Raw genomic sequence first — 21645 nt, forward strand, 5'->3', positions numbered from 1 at the left:
CGTATCTCGGGTAGTTTGGTCATAATTTTAATTTTAAATTCAAAACTCATTATCGTAGTAAATTATATTTTTTGTATCGAGTGTTCAAAATTAATATTGTGGCCAAAGTATCAAAGATACGATAAAAATGCTCAGAAACAAAATTGTAGAGAATTAAATTTCCTATAAGAAAAGTTTTTGATAATTTTCATATATTTAATATTTCATAAGATATATTAACTTTCACAGTCATATAGATTCCAAAATATTTCATTATCAAAAATTTAACCTCATATATACATATATATGTACTTATATATAAACACATTGTATGAAAATAAGCACTTGAGACCCCTCTTATTAAATGCAGCAACAGTAACTCCAAAACTCAGCACGCTCTCAAAATAAATAGAAACATGAGATTTAAACACTTATGGTGTCAATAGTTAGTTTATTATATATATCATACATTAGTAAACACTTTCGTTGACAAAATAAAACATAAAAATAATAATAGTAATAGTAAAAAAGAAGGTGACATGATTCACGTTATAATAGAAATCGATGTCATTTTTTCCGTAAAATTTATCGCGTTCTTTGTTCACAGACGATTGAGCTTTTTGACCTCGTCGTACGGGACTTAGTGTAGGAAAATAAAAAAAAATATAAAAGAAAAAAAATAATAAAAGGATCTAAAGCAGAAGCAAAAGCAAAAAATGAGAAATGCCGTTACTAATAACAGACATATGACAATATCTAGGGGAATCTGACAGTTGTAATAATTTTTTTTTTTTTCAAATTCAATTTATGGCCAAAATAATAAATTTATGAAAAAAGTCATAGATATCTTTTTTATAGGAAATTTAATTGTCTACAAAATCATTTATATCCATTTTTGCTGTATCTTTGATACTTTAGCCAGCAATCGGGTTCCAAGTGAAACAAAAATTTTTTCGTCCTTAAAATGGATGTCAGACTTAGGATGCGAATTGCGACGAAAATATTGAAGTTAGCAAAAATTTGCACAGGATCTTTTTTGTAGAGGATAAAATTTCCTACAAAAATGAAAGAGTAAACTTTTGTGATATTTTTGATATTAGAGCGGGAAAATACATTCAAAGTTAAAAAACCATTGACTCTTCTCCAGTTCCAGTTTAAATCCATGGAAAATAATTTAACAAAAAAGTAAACCCAAGAATTTAGTGTGGGAGGAGTAACGTCATGTACACAATGAGTTAAAAGTTATCTAGTGGCCTGAAAAAGATCCGAGAAAAAAGAGGGTGGCAGTTAATCGGTTCTTTCTTATATGAAAAATAGCAGCCGCTATTGTGATGAAAGAAACCCAAGAAATGAATTATCATATTTTTGTGACACCCAATAAATTATATTATCTTTATATTTATAGTAATAAACAGTATATTTTTTAGGCCACAGCGGAGTTAATCAACTGGGCGGCGTCTTTGTCGGAGGTCGACCTCTGCCAGACTCAACCCGTCAAAAAATAGTCGAGCTAGCGCACTCAGGAGCACGACCCTGTGATATTTCGCGGATCCTACAAGTCAGTAATGGCTGCGTCTCCAAAATCCTCGGCAGGTAAGTCAATTTTTCCATCAACATCTCAATTAGAATCAGATCTAGACCTAGAACCGAACAAATAATCAGTAGCGGCACCACTACCAGTTTCTTTGTCCCTTCACTTCGACCCAGATTCCATTATCGCCATTGCGTAATCGCATTCCATCAGATTATTTAACAGAAAATTTATCATCTGTTCCAGGTACTACGAGACTGGATCAATCCGGCCGCGGGCAATCGGCGGCAGCAAACCGCGAGTAGCTACCGCAGAAGTTGTCGGTAAAATTTCGCTGTACAAAAGCGAATGCCCGTCAATATTCGCATGGGAAATTCGCGACCGGTTGCTTCAAGAAGGCGTCTGTACAAATGACAACATCCCGAGTGTAAGTAGTGGATTTTGTCTGTCCATTTTATACCCTTATTCTCGATCTTTCGTGATCATGATAATGGTATGCATGTTCATGAGTCTTTTTGTAACCGTTGCCATGGATATTTGCATGCGTCCAATAAACGCCGTCGCTTAAGAAGGGTCGCATCCCCTTTTACATTCTACCCTCCCTTCTCAGATCTTCATGAGCATCAGGATCTTATGAAATTCAACGGCAGCCCCTTTGGAATAACTCGCGCCTTAGCAATCGCGCCTCTTTTTTCTGGTTGACGGTAATGGTCGTCTCTTAACTAAAACTCCTCAGGGTTAAATAAAATTTCTTTGTCTTTACGTCGTCTTGTGATTGACATTTTTTATAAATGTCAAAAAAAAATAATTTATTTGTAAATCAAATTCGAATTTATTTAGACTTTACTCTAGACAGGGTGACCCAAAAAGACTTTTTTTTTTGAGTCGTATAAAAATTTATAAATAAAATAAAAAAAAAAAAAAAATAAAAATATGCACATATAGAGAATTTAAAAAACTACAAGTGCATTTTTTTAAAATATTTTTTTTTTCATAATTTACTGCCTAAAAAAAAATCCAAAAATTATTAAACATCGGCTTATTATTGATACTGAAGTTAGCCGGTGTTTAATAATCTTTGAACTTTTTTTTAAACAATAAATTATAAAAAAAAAAATATTTTAAAAAAATGCACTTGTAGCTTTTTAAATTCTCTACATGTGCATATTTTTATTTTATTTTTTTTTTTAATTCATTTGTCGGAAAAAAAATCCAAAACATCAGATCATTAATTTTGAATGTTTTTAAGTCACAAAAAAATAAAAAAATAAATAAATTTTCATATGAAACAAAAAGAAGTCGGGTTTTTTGGGTGACCTTAGTAGACGGTAAGAAAGTGAAATGAAACCAAAGATCTTTTACAAGACAGATCTTGAATATATCAATAGATTTTTAGTTAAACCGATTACACGGGCCATTAACAAATGGTTAATCTTACCCGCAAAACAGATTGTTGGAAAAGCTTTAGCTGCTCAACGCCGTTTCCAGTTGGATTACGATTCCTTTGATCCTTTTTCAACACCCCTTTACTCATTTCCGTTAAAATGTTTTATAGAATGAGGCATAGAACAGAAAACTGAGATAACCATAACCTATAACTGCAACAGGGTCTAATTTGTGTTAAGGATTTGTTTTGTTATTTGTTCTGGTATTGGTAAATGTAGATAAAAATAATGAAATGCTAAAATGAAATGAGAAAACGCGAAATGAAACATATTTCGGAGGGAGTAAAGAGGAAAATTTCATTATTCTAGACATTACCCCCGTTATTGTAATGCCATAAAATTGGATACGCTCGGAAGTAAAACTCCCGACGTTTTCTCATTCCATACCAGAAAAATCTTTAGTTTTTCATTATTCCCAAATGCGGCAAGACAATAGTTATATATGTATATATATGTATATATAAGAGAAAGAGAAAGGGGGAGGGGTGGGAGAAGGGAGAGTTTAAATGATGGTCAGACTGTGAAATGTTCCAAGTTAGAAATATTTCCTCTCATTTGAATGGCACCGGGTGGATGGATTGGGTTATTCGCCTCACTGAGTTTGTCAAGGTTCTCAACTTCGATAGAATAAAACATTATGGCTAATTGTTTTCACTTTCAAAACAAATCGATGATTAATGTTTTTCATGAAAACTTTAAGTTTTTGTTTTGATGACCTAGAATTTTATTGGTGGAGATTGGAAGTTTGTTGTTGGATAGAAAACTTTCGAGATCGAGACTTCTTTGAAGATTGAAGATTGAAAATGGTGTGGAAAATTTTAAAGTTTCTTGTTGAAGGCGAAACTGCTGTGATTTTTAATTTTCTTAATATTGAAGATTGAATGATACTTCGTTTTGAATTCAAAGTTATCTTGTTGATGACGCGGAATTTCCTGATTGAAGGCTGGTTTTGATTAAAAATGTAAAAATTTTATATTGAAGACCCGAAATTTTTGCGATAAAGATTTAAAATTTCCTTATTGATGACGCAGAATTTTCTTATTGAAGGCTGAAAAGTTTATGGAAAACCCGAAATTTCTTTGTTATTCAAGATTAGAGGCTTCCTTAGTGAAGAAGCTAAAGACCCGAAATTTTTGCGATGAAGATTTAAAATTTCCTTATTGATGACGCAGAATTTTCTTATTGAAACCTGAAAAGTTTATGGAAAACCCGAAATTTCTTTATTATTTAAAATTAGAGGCTTCCTTAGTGAAGAAGCTAAAGACCCGAAATTTCTCTTATTGATTAGAAACTTAATTTTCGATCTAAAATTACCTAATCGAAGACTCGAAAGTCTCTTATTGAAGACCTAAAACGTCATCGAAAATCCGAAATTTCCATATTGAAGACCCGAAATTTCTTTATTAATGATTGGAGTCGTAAAATTTCTTTATGGAAAATCTAGAGAGAGAATAAAAACCCGAAATTTCCATTTTGAATAATCCGACCCGAAATTTTTCTTATTGAAGAAACTTCTCCATTTTCAATTCAAAATTGATCAAAGACTCAGAAGTTCCTTATTGAAGACCCAAATTCATAAAAAATAAAAAATTTCCATCTTGAAGACCCGAAATTCCCTATTGAAGATTTAAAAACTTCCTTAATAATCATGAAATGCCCCCGTATTCCAATTTAAAAATTTCTCAGTTAAAAATTCAAAGTTTCCTTATTGAAGATCCCGAATTTCCTTTCTGAAAACTCAAATCATGATTAAAATGAAAAATTTCATAATTAAAAACGCAGAATTTTCTTATTGAAGGCTGAAAACTATTGAAAATTCACAATTTCTTTTTTGAAGAGCCGGAATTTCCTTATTAATAATCAGAGGCCTCCTTTTCCTTATTGAAAACCAAAAACTTAATCAAAAATCAAAAATTTCCATATAGAGGACCCGAAATTTCCTTATTGATCACAAAATGCCTCCATATTAAAAACTAAAAATTTCTCAGTTAAAAATAAAAAATTTCCATATAGAAGACCCGAAATTTCCTTATTGATCACAAAATGCCTCCATATTAAAAACTAAAAATTTCTCAGTCAAAAATAAAAAATTTCCATATAGAAGACCCGAAATTTTCTTATTGATCACAAAATGCCTTCATATTAAAAACTAAAAATTTCTCAATCAAAAATAAAAAATTTCCATATAGAAGACCCGAAATTTCCTTATTGATCACGAAATGCCTCCATATTAAAAACTAAAAATTTCTCATTAAAAAATAAAAAATTTCCATATAGAAGACCCGAAATTTCCTTATTGAAGATTTAAGACATCGATAATGTTTATAAAAAATTCAAAATTTCCTGATTTAGGGCTGAAAATCAGGCAAATTGATGACAAAAATGAAAACTATAGATCTCAAAACGTGACTAATTTCCATGATCGAAATTTTTGACGGAGCACTTTTAAAGGGTTACAAATGACGTAAATAAATAAAAATAGCCAGTATAAATTCGGAAACAGTGTTGAGAGAGAATTGGATAGACGAAGTAACCGCAACAATGGGTGATGGGTGATGGGATAAAATGGATGGGCTCAGAAAGCCAAGGCGAGTGAATTGTTGGGTCTGAGCTAAGCTGGGGAGGTTTTATCGGTGTGAGGACTCTATATACTCCTTAGTAGTAAACCGGGTATGGGTATGGTATGAGTTGGAGACACCCTAGGCCATCCCACCGTAAATCAATGCACCCCTAAGATGTGGAGACTGAGCGAGTCACCGGTCTGTGCTCAGTACTTGCTAACTCCTGGGTAAGAAAAGGACGGAATGTAACTTTGGGGTGGCAGAAAAGTAAGGAGGGCGTTAGTAGACGTCCGGCTACTGCATTATGTATTTTCCAGCCTTACTTTCATTCAGCTATCTTGAGTTTTACTGCTCTAGTGCTATGATTGTTTTTTTTTAGCCTTCTTCTGCTTTAATCAGCGATCATGCCACCTCGACAAAGTCCTGAAGGAACAAAATAAATCCTTGGCTCTGACGACGCAAGTGATAAAAGTATGTCGTCATATTTATCACCAGTCGTTCGTAGTCCAGGTCAGTCTTTGTGCTGATGGATGGAATTCTGATACATCGAGCCAGATATATATATATAAATATAAATATATTTGAAGGCATATATTTAAATCTGGGCAAATATATTGCGGAAATTAACGTGAGCGTGCGTGCGTGGATACGCGTGCCAGGATCTGAGAGATTAAAGCTGTGATTATTTTTCTGTGATGGAGCAGGAATGGGGTGAGGATGGAATGGGAGTGTTTTGGTTGGCTGTAGGCTGGTTGATAGTTTTTTTAGGGCTACGAGCCTGGGAAGTTTGAAGTCGAGAGTAAATTGCGAATGCCAAGCGTTCCGAGGGTGATATTTGAATTCTGTTTGTACCGGCACCTGCGAGCTTTCTTTGTTTGAAGGAGTTACGGGTGTTTTGCTTTTTTTACCGCGAAATTTGTTAACATTCGTTTCGGGGTTTTATGGAATTGCAATCAGAGAACATTTTTTTTTTAATTTTGTCGGCTTGTTAGTACTCATTTTACTTCGAATCCTTCATAAAACTCAGATATCACATCAATTTTGCTAAAAAAAATTTTTTTATTGAAATTGGATTTTCGTTGGTTTTGAAAAAAATTTTTGAAAAATTTTACGAGCATGTGGGTACTCATTTTACTTGAAATCCTTCATAGAACGCAGATATGTCATTAAAATTACAAAAAAAAAAATTTTGATCAGAATTGAATTTTTATGTTTCGAAAAAAATTTTTGAAAAATTTTATGGGCATGTGGGTACTCATTTTACTTGAAATTCTTCATAGAACGTAGATATGTCATTAAAATTACAAAAAAAAAAATTTTGATCAGAATTTAATTTTTGTGTTTCGAAAAAAATTTTCGAAAAATTTTATAGGCATGTGGGTACTCATTTAACTTGAAATAACCTCCAGACCCCCATGACGCCCCAATAAACCCATTATTTCTCAATCTTTAAATCAAATTTCAAAAATTCGCTTCGCACGTGGCTGATAATCTCCGCGAAATTAAAAATTCATCTCAATACGTAAAATTTTTTCTACAGCAAGTCGCACGTGTCGTCACTCTAAATACCCATTTTGAAAATGATCCAGCAAGTATCTGAGACTTTCATTCTCTTAATCAACCCTCGCAATAAAAACGATCCTGTTTTAATCCTCTCTCTCTTTCCCTTCTCATACCCTTACCCTTCCTTTCGCTGTACCCTCAACCCACTCGAGTCACTTCTCCAATACCCACTTCAGTCATGTGAGCCCATCCCCACGGAAGTGGACTGAATAAGAACGACACCCTCGGTCCCCTTGCGTCTGCCAGGAAGTAACGAGACACGGTCTATTACCAGGCGTCATAGGGAGACAATATTATGACGTCTCTATCCGGCAAGACAATAATATGGTCCTCGCAACATCTTGCTAAATACCAAATGCTAATTAATATCCAGCATCAGTGTCTCCGATTCCATCTACCCAAGAGACATCTCGCTATCTAGTTACACATACGTCTTGTTAGATTAAAATTGTCATCATCGGGAATTGGCTCAGGGACTTTATTCCTCCGAGGTATCCAGAGCTGTCATCTAGCTCGCAACATCGAAGTGTCTTGACATTTCGGACAGCAATGACATTTTCTATGCCCTCGACTTTATTTCGATCTCATTTTTACCTGGGTCTCGGTCTTTCAACCAAACTAGCCTAAAAAATCATTGGTAGCTTACGTTGACAAAAGTACACTTGAGATTGTCATTAAAAGCCCTGTCAATTAACCCAAACAATATCAATCACATTAACGTCACTTTAAACTGGGACAAAATCGTCTATTGTCATAAAAGTTCCTTACAATGATCCGAGAAGTGGTTGGCGACACATGTTTTCAGCAGTTGGACCCACAATGACGGCATCCAGCCTAAACGGTTTCCTATTGTCGTGCTTCCGCTGATGTCGCCGTCTCAGAGGAATCAGTTGATCAATTAGCAATCAGCAGGCATCAATTGGCTTAGTCACTGGGGTAATCAGTTGATTGCAATCTGATTTAAGGGAAATGATGATAAATATGGGTTCCCCTTTCCCGTGGATGAGGAACTGGTTAATAAGACTAATGGGTTTGTTATTTGTTTGATTGCAGGTATCGTCGATTAATAGGGTGCTGAGGAATCTCGCAGCCCAGAAGGAACAGCGGCAGCAGCATCATCAGCATCAGCATCCCCAGCAACCGGTTGGAGTGGGAACTCCTGATAGCGTTTATGACAAATTGAGGCTGCTTAATGGACAGAGTAGTTGGCCGAGACCGAATCCCTGGTATCCGACGGGAGCTGGAAGTCCGTTTCCTTCGTTGCAGCCGAGTCTGAGTCCGAGTCACTGCACGACTTTGCCAGTTGATCCTGATCTTCATGCGAAAAAAGGTGAGTTGGATTTAATGGTGTTTAGGCTGTCCGAGGATTAGGGACTGGTAGGAATGAGAGTTTAATTAGTGGACGCATCAATGTAGCGGTGGTTAAACGCATATGCACATGGGTAATAATCGGGATGCAAAGCGATGTACAAACGAGCCTCCCTCATCCAGCCCAGATCAAACGGGTTTTTTGTTCAAAGATGATAATAGCAATGGTAGAGGAGTGCTTTCCTGCGTGGTTTGGTAAAAAAATTTATTATAGTGAATATTTAACACTTGCGGGTACGGCTGCTGAAGACAAGGCAACTGTTTCAAACGCTCAACCGCACGCGAGCCCCCGGGCTTTGATTATTTCCGAGGGTTGGCTTATAGGATAACATCTCTTTTGGAATAAAACTGCCTCAGGCCAGTGGAAAGATACATGTTATTATCAATCTGAGCTTTGTATCAACACAAATAGCTGAGGATACCGCCTTTTTAGGATTCAGAGATAATGCTATTGGGGATGGGCTGATATTTTGCGGAAAGACGATTTTTTGTTGTTAGCTATGGTTCCATGGAAAAGTTGGAGAATAATTTTCGATGGGTTGATTGTGATAGTTTTTAGAAAATGTGTGTATTGATATTTTCCGATGAGGTGATGATATTCTTCTATGGGTTGATGGTGATATTTTGGTGAAAATTTGATGAGGATATTCTTCAATTAATTGATAGGGGTATTCTGCATTGAAATGACGATATTTTTGGTGTTATCGATATGTTTATCTTTAATATTGATATTGATATTTTTATAAAGAATTTTGAGGGTGATATTTTTCTAGAGGGGGATAATGATATTTTTTAACGGATTGATATTAAAATTTTTCTAAAATATTGATAATGATATTTTTATCTAAAATATTGATATTGATATTTTGATAATGATATTTTTCTATGGGGTGAAAATGATATTTTTACCTCAAATCTTGATATTGATATTTTTAAAAAGAATTTTAAGAATGATATTTTTATTTCAAATTTTGATATTGATATTTTTATAAGGAATTTTGATAACGATATTCTCCTATGGGTCGAAAATGATATTTTCATCTCAAACATTGATATTGATATTTTTTTTCCAAAATATCGATATTGATATTTTTACAAAGAATTCTAATAATGATATTTTTATCTCAAATTTTGATATTGATATTTTGATAATGATATTTTTCTATGGGGTGAAAATGATATTTCTACCTCAAATCTTGATATTGATATTTTTAAAAAGAATTTTAAGAATGATATTTTTATTTCAAATTTTGATATTGATATTTTTATAAGGAATTTTGATAACGATATTCTCCTATGGGTCGAAAATGATATTTTCATCTCAAACATTGATATTGATATTTTTTTTCCAAAATATCGATATTGATATTTTTACAAAGAATTCTAATAATGATATTTTTATCTCAAATTTTGATATTGATATTTTGATAATGATATTTTTCTATGGGGTGAAAATGATATTTTTACCTCAAATCTTGATATTTCTCACCAATACTTTCGAGATTCAAAATCCAAGAACACGATAACGATATTCCTTACATATATTAAAAAAATTGTAACCCACCGAGCGTACGCGGAGTCACTCGAAACAAAACCATCCAAGACAATAAAGTCCTCTGGGTCACGTATTGTATCTCTTCAGAATAACCAACCAACCAACCACCCACCCAACCAACGATCCTAGCAAACTCCCAAACTTCCTCGCATCAAATCCTCACCTATGATTAAATGCATCAGTCTATTCTTATCAGCAAGCCCATCTTTTACCCGGGATCCAACATCGCCTGCATATTTTCAATATCCATATCCGACATTGTCGGCATTTGTTTCCCTGACAATCCTCCTCTACACAACACACGCATTGTAAATATTTTTAATCTCTCAAACAAACGACCTGCTAACAATAACTCCAACGTCTTTTTGTAAGCAACCGATAGAGGTCTCAGCGCAGCTCGTAGAATATAAAAAAGCAGAATAGAGCGAGCTACGAACAAGCCTTTGCTCTTTACTCTACTCGAAACAAAAGAATCGGATTTTCAAACGCACGAATGGAATGGAATCATAACCAAAGTCATATTTCAACTCAGAATAAGCAAAGTAAAGAGCAGAGTAAATAGTTTTTACATGGGATGGGTATTAGGAAACCATAGCAGGATTCCCAGGTCAGTGGGCTGTCAGTATTTATCTAGTTGCAAGCCTCCAAGTCACACCGACTGGAATTATCGCTCGTCAATCTGTCCTGACCTCCCAGCAAGTATCAAATTACGATTGCAACCAACCGCTGGCATCACGAGCCATCAACATGTATTGAGGCTTTCATGCATAACTCGCGTGCGTCCTCGGTACAACTCTTTCTGAGTATACCAGAGCATTCCCTGGGCTGCCCTGCCCTGCCCTCTGGATACCAGTCCCAAGTTGCCCTGTCGCTGTCTAACCAACCAGCCAACCCGACTCTGCCTTTTGTCTCGTACCGAGTACGAGTTTATCCGACCGCGAGATCGCTTCGCCTGTTGGATGGATAAAGATCGCGGTTTTACTTACATACTCACTCGTGACGAGTTGTGGCGATGTGGCTCTCGCTATTTATCATAACGTGCCCTTGTTTTTTTTTTTATCCTCGGAAATATACAACTTTTATTATTATCATTTTTAAAACTGGGAGCCGACTCAGTGGGATCGAAACCGATGATCGGACAAATTTTCGAGCGCCATTTTTTAGTTCAAGTCTATGATTTTCAGTTGTTTTTTATTTTTTTTAAACGGAATGTAAGTTTTGAGGTTATGATCAAAAATATAAAAGGTTACGTTTTTGGTAGTGTAATATCGAATTCGATTAATCGAACTTTTTTAATTGATTTTAAAGGATACGATTAATGGAAAAAAAAAAAAAATAAAAAACAAGGAATTTTTTAAAACAGCTTTCACTTAAATTTGCTATGGAAATATAAATCTTTTGTTTCAAATTCAAAAATATTCTTCGTTCAAAAAAAAAAATATAGTGGATATAAATTTCCTTCTTCATTTATAACCTCAAAGTTCCAACTTCCAACCCCTTAGATATTTTTTTTTTTTTTTTTTTTTTTTTTTTTTTTAATTAAAATATTCGATTTTCGACAAGTCGATTGCAACTTAAACGTTGCTCTCAAATAATCGATTACTCAATAAAAATTTTTATCAGAGGTAGAAGTGTTTTACATAAAAAAAAAAAAAAAAAAAAAAAAAAAAATGAAATTTATAAGTGTAATTAATTATTAATTACTTTTTAGTATTTTTTTCATGGTAATATTTAATTTTAAGATCGATTTTCACTATCGATTGTTGAGTTATCGATTCTACAACTATTAAATTCATAAAAAAAAAAACTGTTTTTTTCTAAAATTAATCGATTTTTCGATTAATCGATTTTTCGATTAATCGATTGTTTTTACGATTAATTGATAATCGATTGTCTAGTATCGATTGTAAATGATCGAATATGAGCACTCGATTGTTATTAATTTCTGGGTTAAGACACTTTTCATTTTTTACGATTATTTTTACAAAAGTAACAGCTTTTCCGAAAAAACGACTTTTTACAAGAATTTCCTCTAAATAACGAAAGTGTTAAGGTAAAAAAAAAAAAAAAACATAAAATAGAGCTTGGAACCTCTACTTTGAACTCTTGTTCTCAGAAATTATTAGAAAAATTATTATTCCCACCTAAATCGAAAAAAACAAAAGATCGATTTAGCGAAAATTAAGTGGGCGCCACAAATCGGGCGAAAAATTCAAAATTAACAGATTTCGACAACTTACAGACTACTTGGCCACACTTTAAAATCCGGATTTAAATTTCTGGGCTTTAAATAAGCCCGCGTTGGTTTTGAAAATGGTTATTTGTAAATTAAGTTTAGTTTGACGACTTTGGTTGAACGTGAGCTGAAAACCCGAGTGTTGGATATCTAAAGTACAATCTAGCCTTGAAGTATCGATCGGCATTGGAACAAAAAAGGATTCGTGTGTAACGGGGATGATTGAAGACCTCCTGCAGAGTCTTGACTAGATTCCCTCCATATAAACAGCGTTCCACCTGCTTTGCCGTAGTACCTTTTGTGTGATTCCATACTCAGGACCTCCTCCTGGGCGCCAGCTCATTCTGCACTGAAATAAACTCTACCCAATACCGGGTTAAACAATCTATAGATGTCTTTGTGTCACAAACCGGCGAAATTAATTTTTTCTATCCTTTTTCTGTCGGTTTTTTTTCATAAAATTTTGTATTTTAAGGAAAATTATTTCCCCGCTACAGAAGTAGATTTTAGTTCTCACCGGTCTGTAAATCGCCAGGGGGTTTTTTAATCTCTTGTTTAAAAAAGACCGCGAAGAAGAAGGAAACGGAAAAGACAATGGGAGATTTTTAACGAAGACTAGGAGTATTTTATTACAAAAATCGGTTCTGTGGTAATTTTTAAGAGTTACTTCACACGATATTAATTAATTAACTTCACACACTTTGTTAATTTATTCCGGACCGCTGAGTCGCGATGCCGTGATTCCGTGATAAGAAATTGCGAGGAGATAAATCGAGGATTATATTTAAAAGAGGGGATAGGGAAAGGTAAGGGGAGAAGGGAGAGAGGATTTAAAAATGGAGGTCAAAATTAATATGGGAAAGGGTCAGCCAATGGGATAAATGTTAAGGGCTGAGAGCCTGTTTCCTGTTCTTGAAGCGGTCGAGAAGTTGCCAAGTTACCCAATCGTTTGAAGATTGTTACTTTGAAAGTTTTAGTGTAAGGGAAGATGGTGGTTTGGTCAGTTACGATTTAATTGGGGCCATCTGACCGAGATTGTTACAACCCTTTGTTTTCAAAAGTTACTTATTTTAGACTTTTCAAATCTTTTTAAGTTCAGAGAACAATTACAGCCGAAGTATTGGGTTTAGATCGATAGGGTCAAGGACCTTTTTGATAGGAAATTTAATTTTCTATAATATTGTTTATATTCATTTTTCCCATATCTTTGATATTTAAGCCAGAATTTTCATTCAAAGTTTTGTGTACAAGGAAATTTTTTTCGAAGGCAAAAAAAAAAAATCTTTGTGTGACTTTGAGTTGCAATTACAGCTAAAATATGAGATTTAGATGAAAATTGATAATAACCTTTTTGATAGGAAATTTAATTTTCTATAATATTGTTTATATTCATTTTTCCCATATCTTTAATATTTAAGCCAGAATTTTCCTTCAAAGTTTTGTGTACAAGGAAATTTTTTTCAAGGGCAAAAAAAAAATCTTTGTGTGACTTTGAGTTGCAATTACGGCTAAAATATGAGATTTAGATTAAAATTGATAAGGACCTTTTTGATAGGAAATTTAATTTCCTATAATATTGTTTATATTCATTTTTCCCATATCTTTGATATTTAAGCCAGAATTTTCATTTAAAGTTTTGGGTACAAGGAAATTTTTTTCGCGAGCAAAAAAAAAATCTTTGTGTGACTTTGAGTTGCAATTACGGCTAAAATATGAGATTTAGATGAAAATTGATAAGGACCTTTTTGATAGGAAATTTAATTTCCTACAAAATTGTTTATTACAACTTTTGCCCTATCTCTAACCATTGAGCCAAAATTTGACTTCAAAAATATTTCGTCTTATAATAATAATAATAATAATAGTAATTAAAAATAGTGAGTTAAATAAGCCGGTGGGAACAAAAGGCAAGCTTATGAAACGCAATTCCTGAGATATTAAATTTCTTGGATTCCGCGGTCTGTCAAAATCAATAAATTCAAGACAAGCCAAGTCTAGGATTATATTTTCGTATTTATTGCTCATTAATCCCCACTACATGATAAAATTTCATAACCTTAAAAACTAACCAAGAATCTTTGTTCCGGTTGGTAATTAGCAAAGCTACTAAAGCTGGAAACCGGTACCGCGACTTCAGCGACGGCTCCTTGCAATTTAGCAGCAACTGGAACCTGGAGCTTAGCAGGAGCTCCTTGAACCTGGGCCTGATCCTGTGGCACAACTTCCAGTTGGGTCGTCGCGAACTGGAGTTTCTGTAACGGCTGGTAGGCGTAGACTGGTCCCCTCAAAGGCTCAACATTCTCAGCCCTGATCTTGGCGAAATATTTCATAGCCTCAATGTCCTGACGACTTACATACTGTACTCTCTGGAGTCTTCCGTCGGGAAGCGCGATATAGTACTCGCCTTGTTTCTGCTCATCGACATTTCCTTGTTCATCAAGTTCGTTGATAGAGTCGACGGGCTCAGCCTGAAATAAAACAAACGATAAGCTACAGTAGATTGCCAACGGCCTTGGACACGTCCGCCATCGAAAGTGATGCGACAACTCACGTTCTGAATACTAAATCCCGAAGGTTAACGGAACTTCAAGTCATATTCTGATTGTTAATCAAGGAAATTACCTGAGATTCAGTTGTAGGGAAAGTTGTTTCATCATAATCTGTTGCTGTTGATGATTCTGATGGGTATTGGGGTGTTCCATACTGGTTTTCTGGTGTTGATGGTGTTCCATATTGATTCTGTGGTGCTACTGGTCCTCCATAATGGCGTTCTGGTACAGATGGACTTCCATATTGGTTCTGCGGAGCCTTAATAGGGGCGCCATATTCACTTTGGGGAGCGACTGGAGCGCCATATTGTCGTTGAGGAACTATTGGGCTTCCATATTGCTTCTGAGGAGCAACTGGAGCTCCATATTGTTGCTGTGGAGCCTTAGCGGGAGCTCCATATTCAGTTTGTGCTGCGGCTGGACCGCCATACTGTGGCTGTGGAGCCTTAACTGGAGCTCCGTATTGACGTTGTGGCGCTACTTGTTGTTTCTCGGACTGTTTCTGTGGCAAATCGAATGACGGACCGTCGGGTTTCCATCCAGATGCTGGGTAAGGAGCGTCTTCCTGTTTGGCAAAGTAGTAGGTCCCACGAATTGGCGGTTCGGCCAAAACCATAACCACAGATGCTAAGGCGATGATTATCTAGAAAAAAATGAACAACGAAATTAGTAAATAATTGAAATGGTAGTGGATAAAAGAGGTTAACTATGAGAGAATTACCTTCATGTTGATCGACGAATGTTGTCAATGAAACTGATACTTTGTCCAAGTGCAATTGGATTTTTATACTCGATGAGCAACTCCCGCTACAGCGACACTAAATGACATTGGCCCTCTTATTATAAAACAATGCCGAATAAAATGGGGACGATTAGCTCATTCAATAATTCATTGTTGAGTTATAATATTTGCTAATAATTAAAACGAATTAGTCGAGTAAAATTTGTGGAAGTAAGCGTTAACGCTCATACTGCTTTGGCCAGGAATCCAAATGGGATGAAGGCCATTAGTTTTGGAATTTCCTGGTGCTGTTGTAATTTCGGTATCAATTATCACGCCTACGCCTACATTTCAGCTATTACGGTGTCTATTAACATAGCGAGGATTTATAAATATTTGTGGTCAGCATTTGCATTAGGATTCGCAGCACGCGCTACGTGCGTGTAATGAATAACGTGGACTAAATTCTTAACAGCATCCAGACTCGATTTATTGAGAATATTCAGAGCTAGATAACAAACGTGTTTTTTTTTAGGAACAGACTTTGGCTTTGGAAACTGTAAACTGGGAAATCGGAAAAATAATAATGATAATAATGATGATGATAATAATAATGGGGAATATATATATAGAAAAAAAGGAATAAGTTTTAGCTGTAGTAGTTTTAAAGAGCGGGGCACACTCTCTTGCCGAGGGGTTCTGCAAAGCAAATTATTAACACTCAAACGACTCCATTTCAATATCGGACCGAGGAGAACGAGGGACAAAAGAAGGGCGAGATACCGTCCCTACGTCGCATTACTGCTGAATTTCAACTCTGCTTTTCTCACTAAATTTTTTTTTTTTTTCATATATATATATTTATTTTACTACTTTTATAGCGTCTATGAAATAATTTTTCGCATTCGGATCTTTTACGAATGAATTTTGAACAGAAATATATCGCGCCAAGTAATTTGAATAATTTAAAAATCGATGAATTTCGCGCCAAGTAGTTGAAGTAGTTTTTTTAAAAGTTTGTAATTTTATGTCAGATTATTAGGAAATTTTTAAATTTGTGCCAAGTAGCAAAATATTATGCCAAGTAGATTTTAATTGAAAATTATTACATGTAATTATGCCAAGTAATTTATTAAAATTTTTAAAATGACTTTATGTGAATTTTAAATCTTGAAATATCACGCCAAGTAATTCTTGAATTTTTAAGTATTGAATTTGAAAATATGCCAAGTATAATTTTTTAATAGCATGCCAAGTAAATTTTGAAATTTTGTTTTAAAGTATAATGCCAAGTAAATTATACATCATTATAAATTATACAATTTCATGCCAAGTAATTTAAAATTCAAAAAATTTACAATAAAAATATCATGCCAAGTAAATTTTTATCTCAAACTATCACATGTAATTTTGAAATTTTCTAATGGCATGCCAAGTATAATTTTTCAATATAATGCCAAGTAAATATTAAAAGTTTAAGTAAAAATTTCGTTTTAAAATATAATGCCAAGTAAATTGAAAATAATTAAATTTCATGCCAAGTAACTAAACTTAAAAATCTACAATTATCATGCCAAGTAATTTTAAAATTTCAAGTAAATATTGAATTTACAAATATGCCAAGTAAATTTTTATCTCAAACTATCACATCTGACTTTGAAATTTTCTAATGTCATGCCAAGTATAATCTTTTAATATCACGCCAAGTAATTATTAGAATTTTTAAGTAAAAATTTCATTTCAAATTTCCATGCCAAGTAAATTAAAAATAATTAAATTTCATGCCAAGTAATTTTTTAATTTCAAATGAATATTGAATTTAAAAATATGCCAAGTAATTTTTTATCTCAAACTATCACATCAGACTTTGAAATTTTCTAATGTCATGCCAAGTATAATCTTTTAATATCACGCCAAGTAATTATTAGAATTTTTAAGTAAAAAATTTCATTTCAAATTTCCATGCCAAGTAAATTAAAAATAATTAAATTTCATGCCAAGTAATTCGAAATTTAAAAATCCCTAATTTTTACGCCAAGTAACATATTAATAAAATTTTTTTATCGACTGACAACTGGTTCCACATTAGTTTCAATAATTTAAACACGAATTTTGTTTAATTTAGAACCTGGTAATAAAATACCGGGGGCGTTTGTGAGGATTCCGACTTATAAATTAGTCCAGAGGGATACGTGTAAACTGGATTAATCGTCTATGAAGGGTGGATACTAGTATACATATAAAAGGGACAAGGAACCCTTGGCTCAACTCTTCATTATCATTTGAATCTACTTTTCGTTATGTTAAGGATATATTTAGTCTATATAACTCTCATATCTGATGATATCATTTGTTTATTTTAATCCATTCACTCTCTCCCTCTCTCTCTTTTCTTGTTCGTTTGCGCAAGCGAACGTGAGGATTTTTATTTATGTGAATGTGGATATGGACTCGTCAATGTTTTGTGGGTGTCTAGATGCCGCGGATGGTGAAGAGACTCTGGGGAATCGCTTGGGGAAGTTACAATGTGTTAAAGCGTGACTAAATTGACACGTTTGCCAGCTTAACCAACCGTTGACGGCTTTAGTTTACTCGTTATATTAGGAACCCTTTGGCATTTTACTGACTTACGAATATAATTTATGTCTTTAATTTGCTGTTGATAATTTTTTACTAGACCGTACTGCTCATTAGGACCAATATGGCGATTCTGCTATCTATATATGAAAATTCTGGCTAAACTATCAGAGATACGGTAAAAATATCTATATACATTTTTGTAGAGCTTTCAATTTCCTACAAAAAAGGTCCTCATAACTTTCAACCTAAATCCGAGAGATTACGCCCTAAAATTATTTAAAGTAACCGCAACCATAACATGCGGCTTGACTTAACCGCATTTTTTGCAAAATCTGTAATTAATGAAATTCTGGTTAAACTATCAGAGATACGGTAAAAATATCTATATACATTTTTGTAGAGCTTTCAATTGCCTACAAAAAAGGTCCTTATAACTTTCAACCTAAATCCGAGAGATTACGCCCTAAAATTATTTAAAGTAACCGCAACCATAACATGCGGCTTGACTTAACCACATTTTTTGCAAAATCTGTAATTAATGAAATTCTGGCTAAACTATCAGAGATACGGTAAAAATATCTATATACATTTTTGTAGAGCTTTCAATTTCCTACAAAAATGGTCCTTATAATTTTTTATCCAAACCCAATAGGTTTGGCTCTAGATTTATTTAAAGTATTTGCAACCATAAGCATGCAGTTTGACTTAACCGCATTTTTTGCAAAATCTGTAATTAATGAAATTCCGGCTAAACTATCAGAGACACGGTAAAAATATCTATATACATTTTTGTAGGGCTTTAAATTTCCCACAAAAAAGGTCCTTATCACGTTTGACCCAAATCTCATAGCTCTGTCTCTAGAATTATTTAAAATAACAAAGTGTCTAAAAACTGACTAAAATTGAAATTTCCCTGAAAATTCTTCAAAGTATTAACTTTCCTCCAAACAAGATAAATAGTTTTCTAAAGTTTACGCTCTCTCATGCACCTTTTCTGTCTGAAACTAAAAATAGACTAAAAGTTTACGAGAATTATTATAAACCATAATCTTAAAGATATCAGTAACAAACAATTGGGGATGAAAGTTAGGGCTGGTTGCTCAGCCAAGTATGCATTGAGCAAAACTTGTAAAGGTACACATCGCACGAGTCAAGAAGCCGGAAATAATTGTCCTCTTAGTCGTGTGTTTCGCCTATTTAGCTCCTGGATTGTTGACAATTTGCTTTTTCTACCTCTTTACACTTTATCTCCTAATTTTACGGACACCTTTGATATAAATAATAATGAAGCAAAAAATAAAATTTTTAATGGCTGTAATAACTCGCGGAAATAAGTAACAAACATAAAAATTTATATAGAACAGCAAATATAGGAAAGGACGGGCGTACGGAATTTGATTGAGTTGCGCATAAGGAGATTTGCTCTGCTCGTTCATTCGAGCGTTTGTTGGCAAAGAGGATTGGAGTCTATCGGCTGGGAAACGTGCAGTTCTCTCTCGCAAAATACTCATGTTCTGCAAAATATATATACATACATATATGTGTAAAACACATGAACATATAAAGACCGAGTTACAAATGAATCGCGTAATAACCCCAGCAAACTCAGTTACGTAGAAAGAGCTGCTTATATATTCGATCGTATCCAACGGATGGTTGAATTTAATCGAGTTCTATAATATTTCCTTTCTCATTTATCCAATTTATCTTTAAGTCGGGTATTATCAACTTTTTACTTCTCAAATCACGCAAACCCGCTTGTTTTTTTGTCTATTTTTATCATAGGTCCAAAACTGGGCATCAGTTGGTCATAATTTGGGTCCAGGGTGATAGCTAGGAGTGAGACGAAGAGATTCAAAAAAAAAAGTGTACAGATATGTTGATTTTCTGAGAGGTTGCGACGATTCAAAGTTTCTGCGCAAAAACCCGAAAATTTCTGTCGGAAAGACTTTTAATTTTGGCTGTAAAATTTAAACTTTGGCTCAGTTGTTAATTAGTGGGGCTCGGGGCCTTAAAGGGCATCGAGAAGAAGGTTTTTAAAAAAAAAAACTTGTGTGTATGATTATTCCTTGGGCGCGTCGACGGTTTCCATGCTCGGGTCAAGCAAAAAAAATCTTTCCGACGGAACAGAATTTTTTCAAAAATGAACGGATTGACAGAAAAATTTTTCTTGTACCCCGACAAATGTTCGTGTGTTTTATTGACAAATTCTAACGGCAACAAGAGTCGAAACCCCGAAAAATTTGTTACGGCAATTCGGCTGACAAAAGTAACCCCTTAAAAAATCCGCGGTTTGTCATTCCGACATCTTCCAACTCAACATGGCCGCTATATAAAAAAAAAAGTGACAGAGGGTAGAGGTGTCATAGCGTAACAACCTATCAGATTTAAATTCTTCCCTCCCCTTTTCGCTTTTTAGGGTAAGTCATTCCCATTATCCGGCATTAGTCGACCCCTAAATAATAATAACTACCAGCCGTTTCATCTCAGTGCCCAACAAATTCTATATACAACAAAACAAACCTTTCCCTAACATCTGTATCATCATTTAGACTCGCAGCATTTGAGGCTCAGTTGCTGTTTGACGCATCTGCAGGCGCCATTTTGCCACGCGATGACTCGTTAACACATCGATGGGTCCATAAGTTAAATTAACTTTAACTATGCTAAATAATGTCCAACAATTACACTTATATTTACGGTTACAACGGAATCAATTTTAGCTGAAGTGACGTCGACGTCGCGCGGCAGAATAACTTTCGGTTACTACGCGACTTGTAACGAGCAGTTGGCTGTCGCGAGTCGTTATTGTGTTTGTTGAGTATAAACCGTTTTAATAAGGGGTAATAAGGGCCTATGGGTGATTGTTTTTGGTACGGCGGGTCGCGCACGTGGACCATTTAATGAAAGGTACAATGCAATCAATCACTATTGTAGCTCTCGGAGCGTTTAGCTAAGTGGTAACTCTATTATATAACTTTTTCCCGAGTCTTTTTGTGCATTTGTCACTTGACCATGTTCTTGTTCTTTTCTCTTTAAGGAACTTTTTCTTTTTATTCGCTTTCTTACACTTTTAAACTTTCACCCCAGTAGATTCGAGTGCTTTTAACACACCTTGAAATGTCCCAGACGGAGACAAGCGCCCATTACGCTCCAACGATTTCAAAGATGTTTCGTGCTTTTTTGCTTCTTCCGATTCTTTATTCGGACTCTCTTAAGATAACTCTTAACCTTTTCGTAACAATATTTTATCACTGAATTTTTCCTTTGATGAAAATTTTACTGCTTAAAACTTTTAATTTAGTTTTGGCGTTAAACTAGTGTAAGTACGGTAAAAATATCTATATACATTTTTGTAGGGCTTTTAATTTTCTACAAAAAAGATCTTTGTCAATTTTTACCCAAATCCAATAGATCTGGCCCTAGAATTATTTTAAATTATCGCGACCATAACATGCGGTTTGACTTAACCGCATTTTTTGCAAAATCTGTAATTAATGAAATTCTGGCTAAACTATCAGAGATACGGTAAAAATATCTATATACATTTTTGTAGA

General features: G+C 34.3%; 2 protein-coding genes across 3 annotated transcripts in view; one reads left to right on the forward strand and one right to left on the reverse strand.

Moving 5' to 3' along the window:
* LOC103571370 (paired box protein Pax-6) overlaps positions 1 to 21645 on the forward strand; it is a 38418-nt gene that overhangs the window by 12892 nt on the left and 3881 nt on the right. For both annotated transcript variants that reach the window (XM_008549512.2, XM_008549519.1), the window contains exons 3-5: positions 1407 to 1572; positions 1757 to 1937; positions 8133 to 8409. In XM_008549512.2, the coding sequence (XP_008547734.1) occupies positions 1407 to 1572; positions 1757 to 1937; positions 8133 to 8409 (624 nt within the window). The remainder of the gene's footprint in view (positions 1 to 1406; positions 1573 to 1756; positions 1938 to 8132; positions 8410 to 21645) is intronic.
* LOC103571362 (protein piccolo) lies at positions 14232 to 15596 on the reverse strand. The gene is made up of 3 exons (XM_008549501.1): positions 15509 to 15596; positions 14861 to 15430; positions 14232 to 14706 (listed from the first exon to the last, which is right to left on the reverse strand). The coding sequence occupies exons 1-3, from the start codon at positions 15512 to 15514 to the stop codon at positions 14296 to 14298; spliced, it is 987 nt and encodes a 328-aa protein (XP_008547723.1). The 5' UTR covers positions 15515 to 15596; the 3' UTR covers positions 14232 to 14295.

Source organism: Microplitis demolitor, chromosome 4, assembly GCF_026212275.2.
Source record: "Microplitis demolitor isolate Queensland-Clemson2020A chromosome 4, iyMicDemo2.1a, whole genome shotgun sequence".
Lineage (NCBI taxonomy): Eukaryota > Metazoa > Arthropoda > Insecta > Hymenoptera > Braconidae > Microplitis > Microplitis demolitor.

Excerpts from the sequence above, each read along its gene's own strand:
- LOC103571362 (XM_008549501.1), bottom strand. Across the intron at positions 14,707-14,860 it reads TCCCTACAACTGAATCTCAG|GCTGAGCCCGTCGACTCTAT; the intron begins GTAATTTCCTTG and ends GTTTTATTTCAG.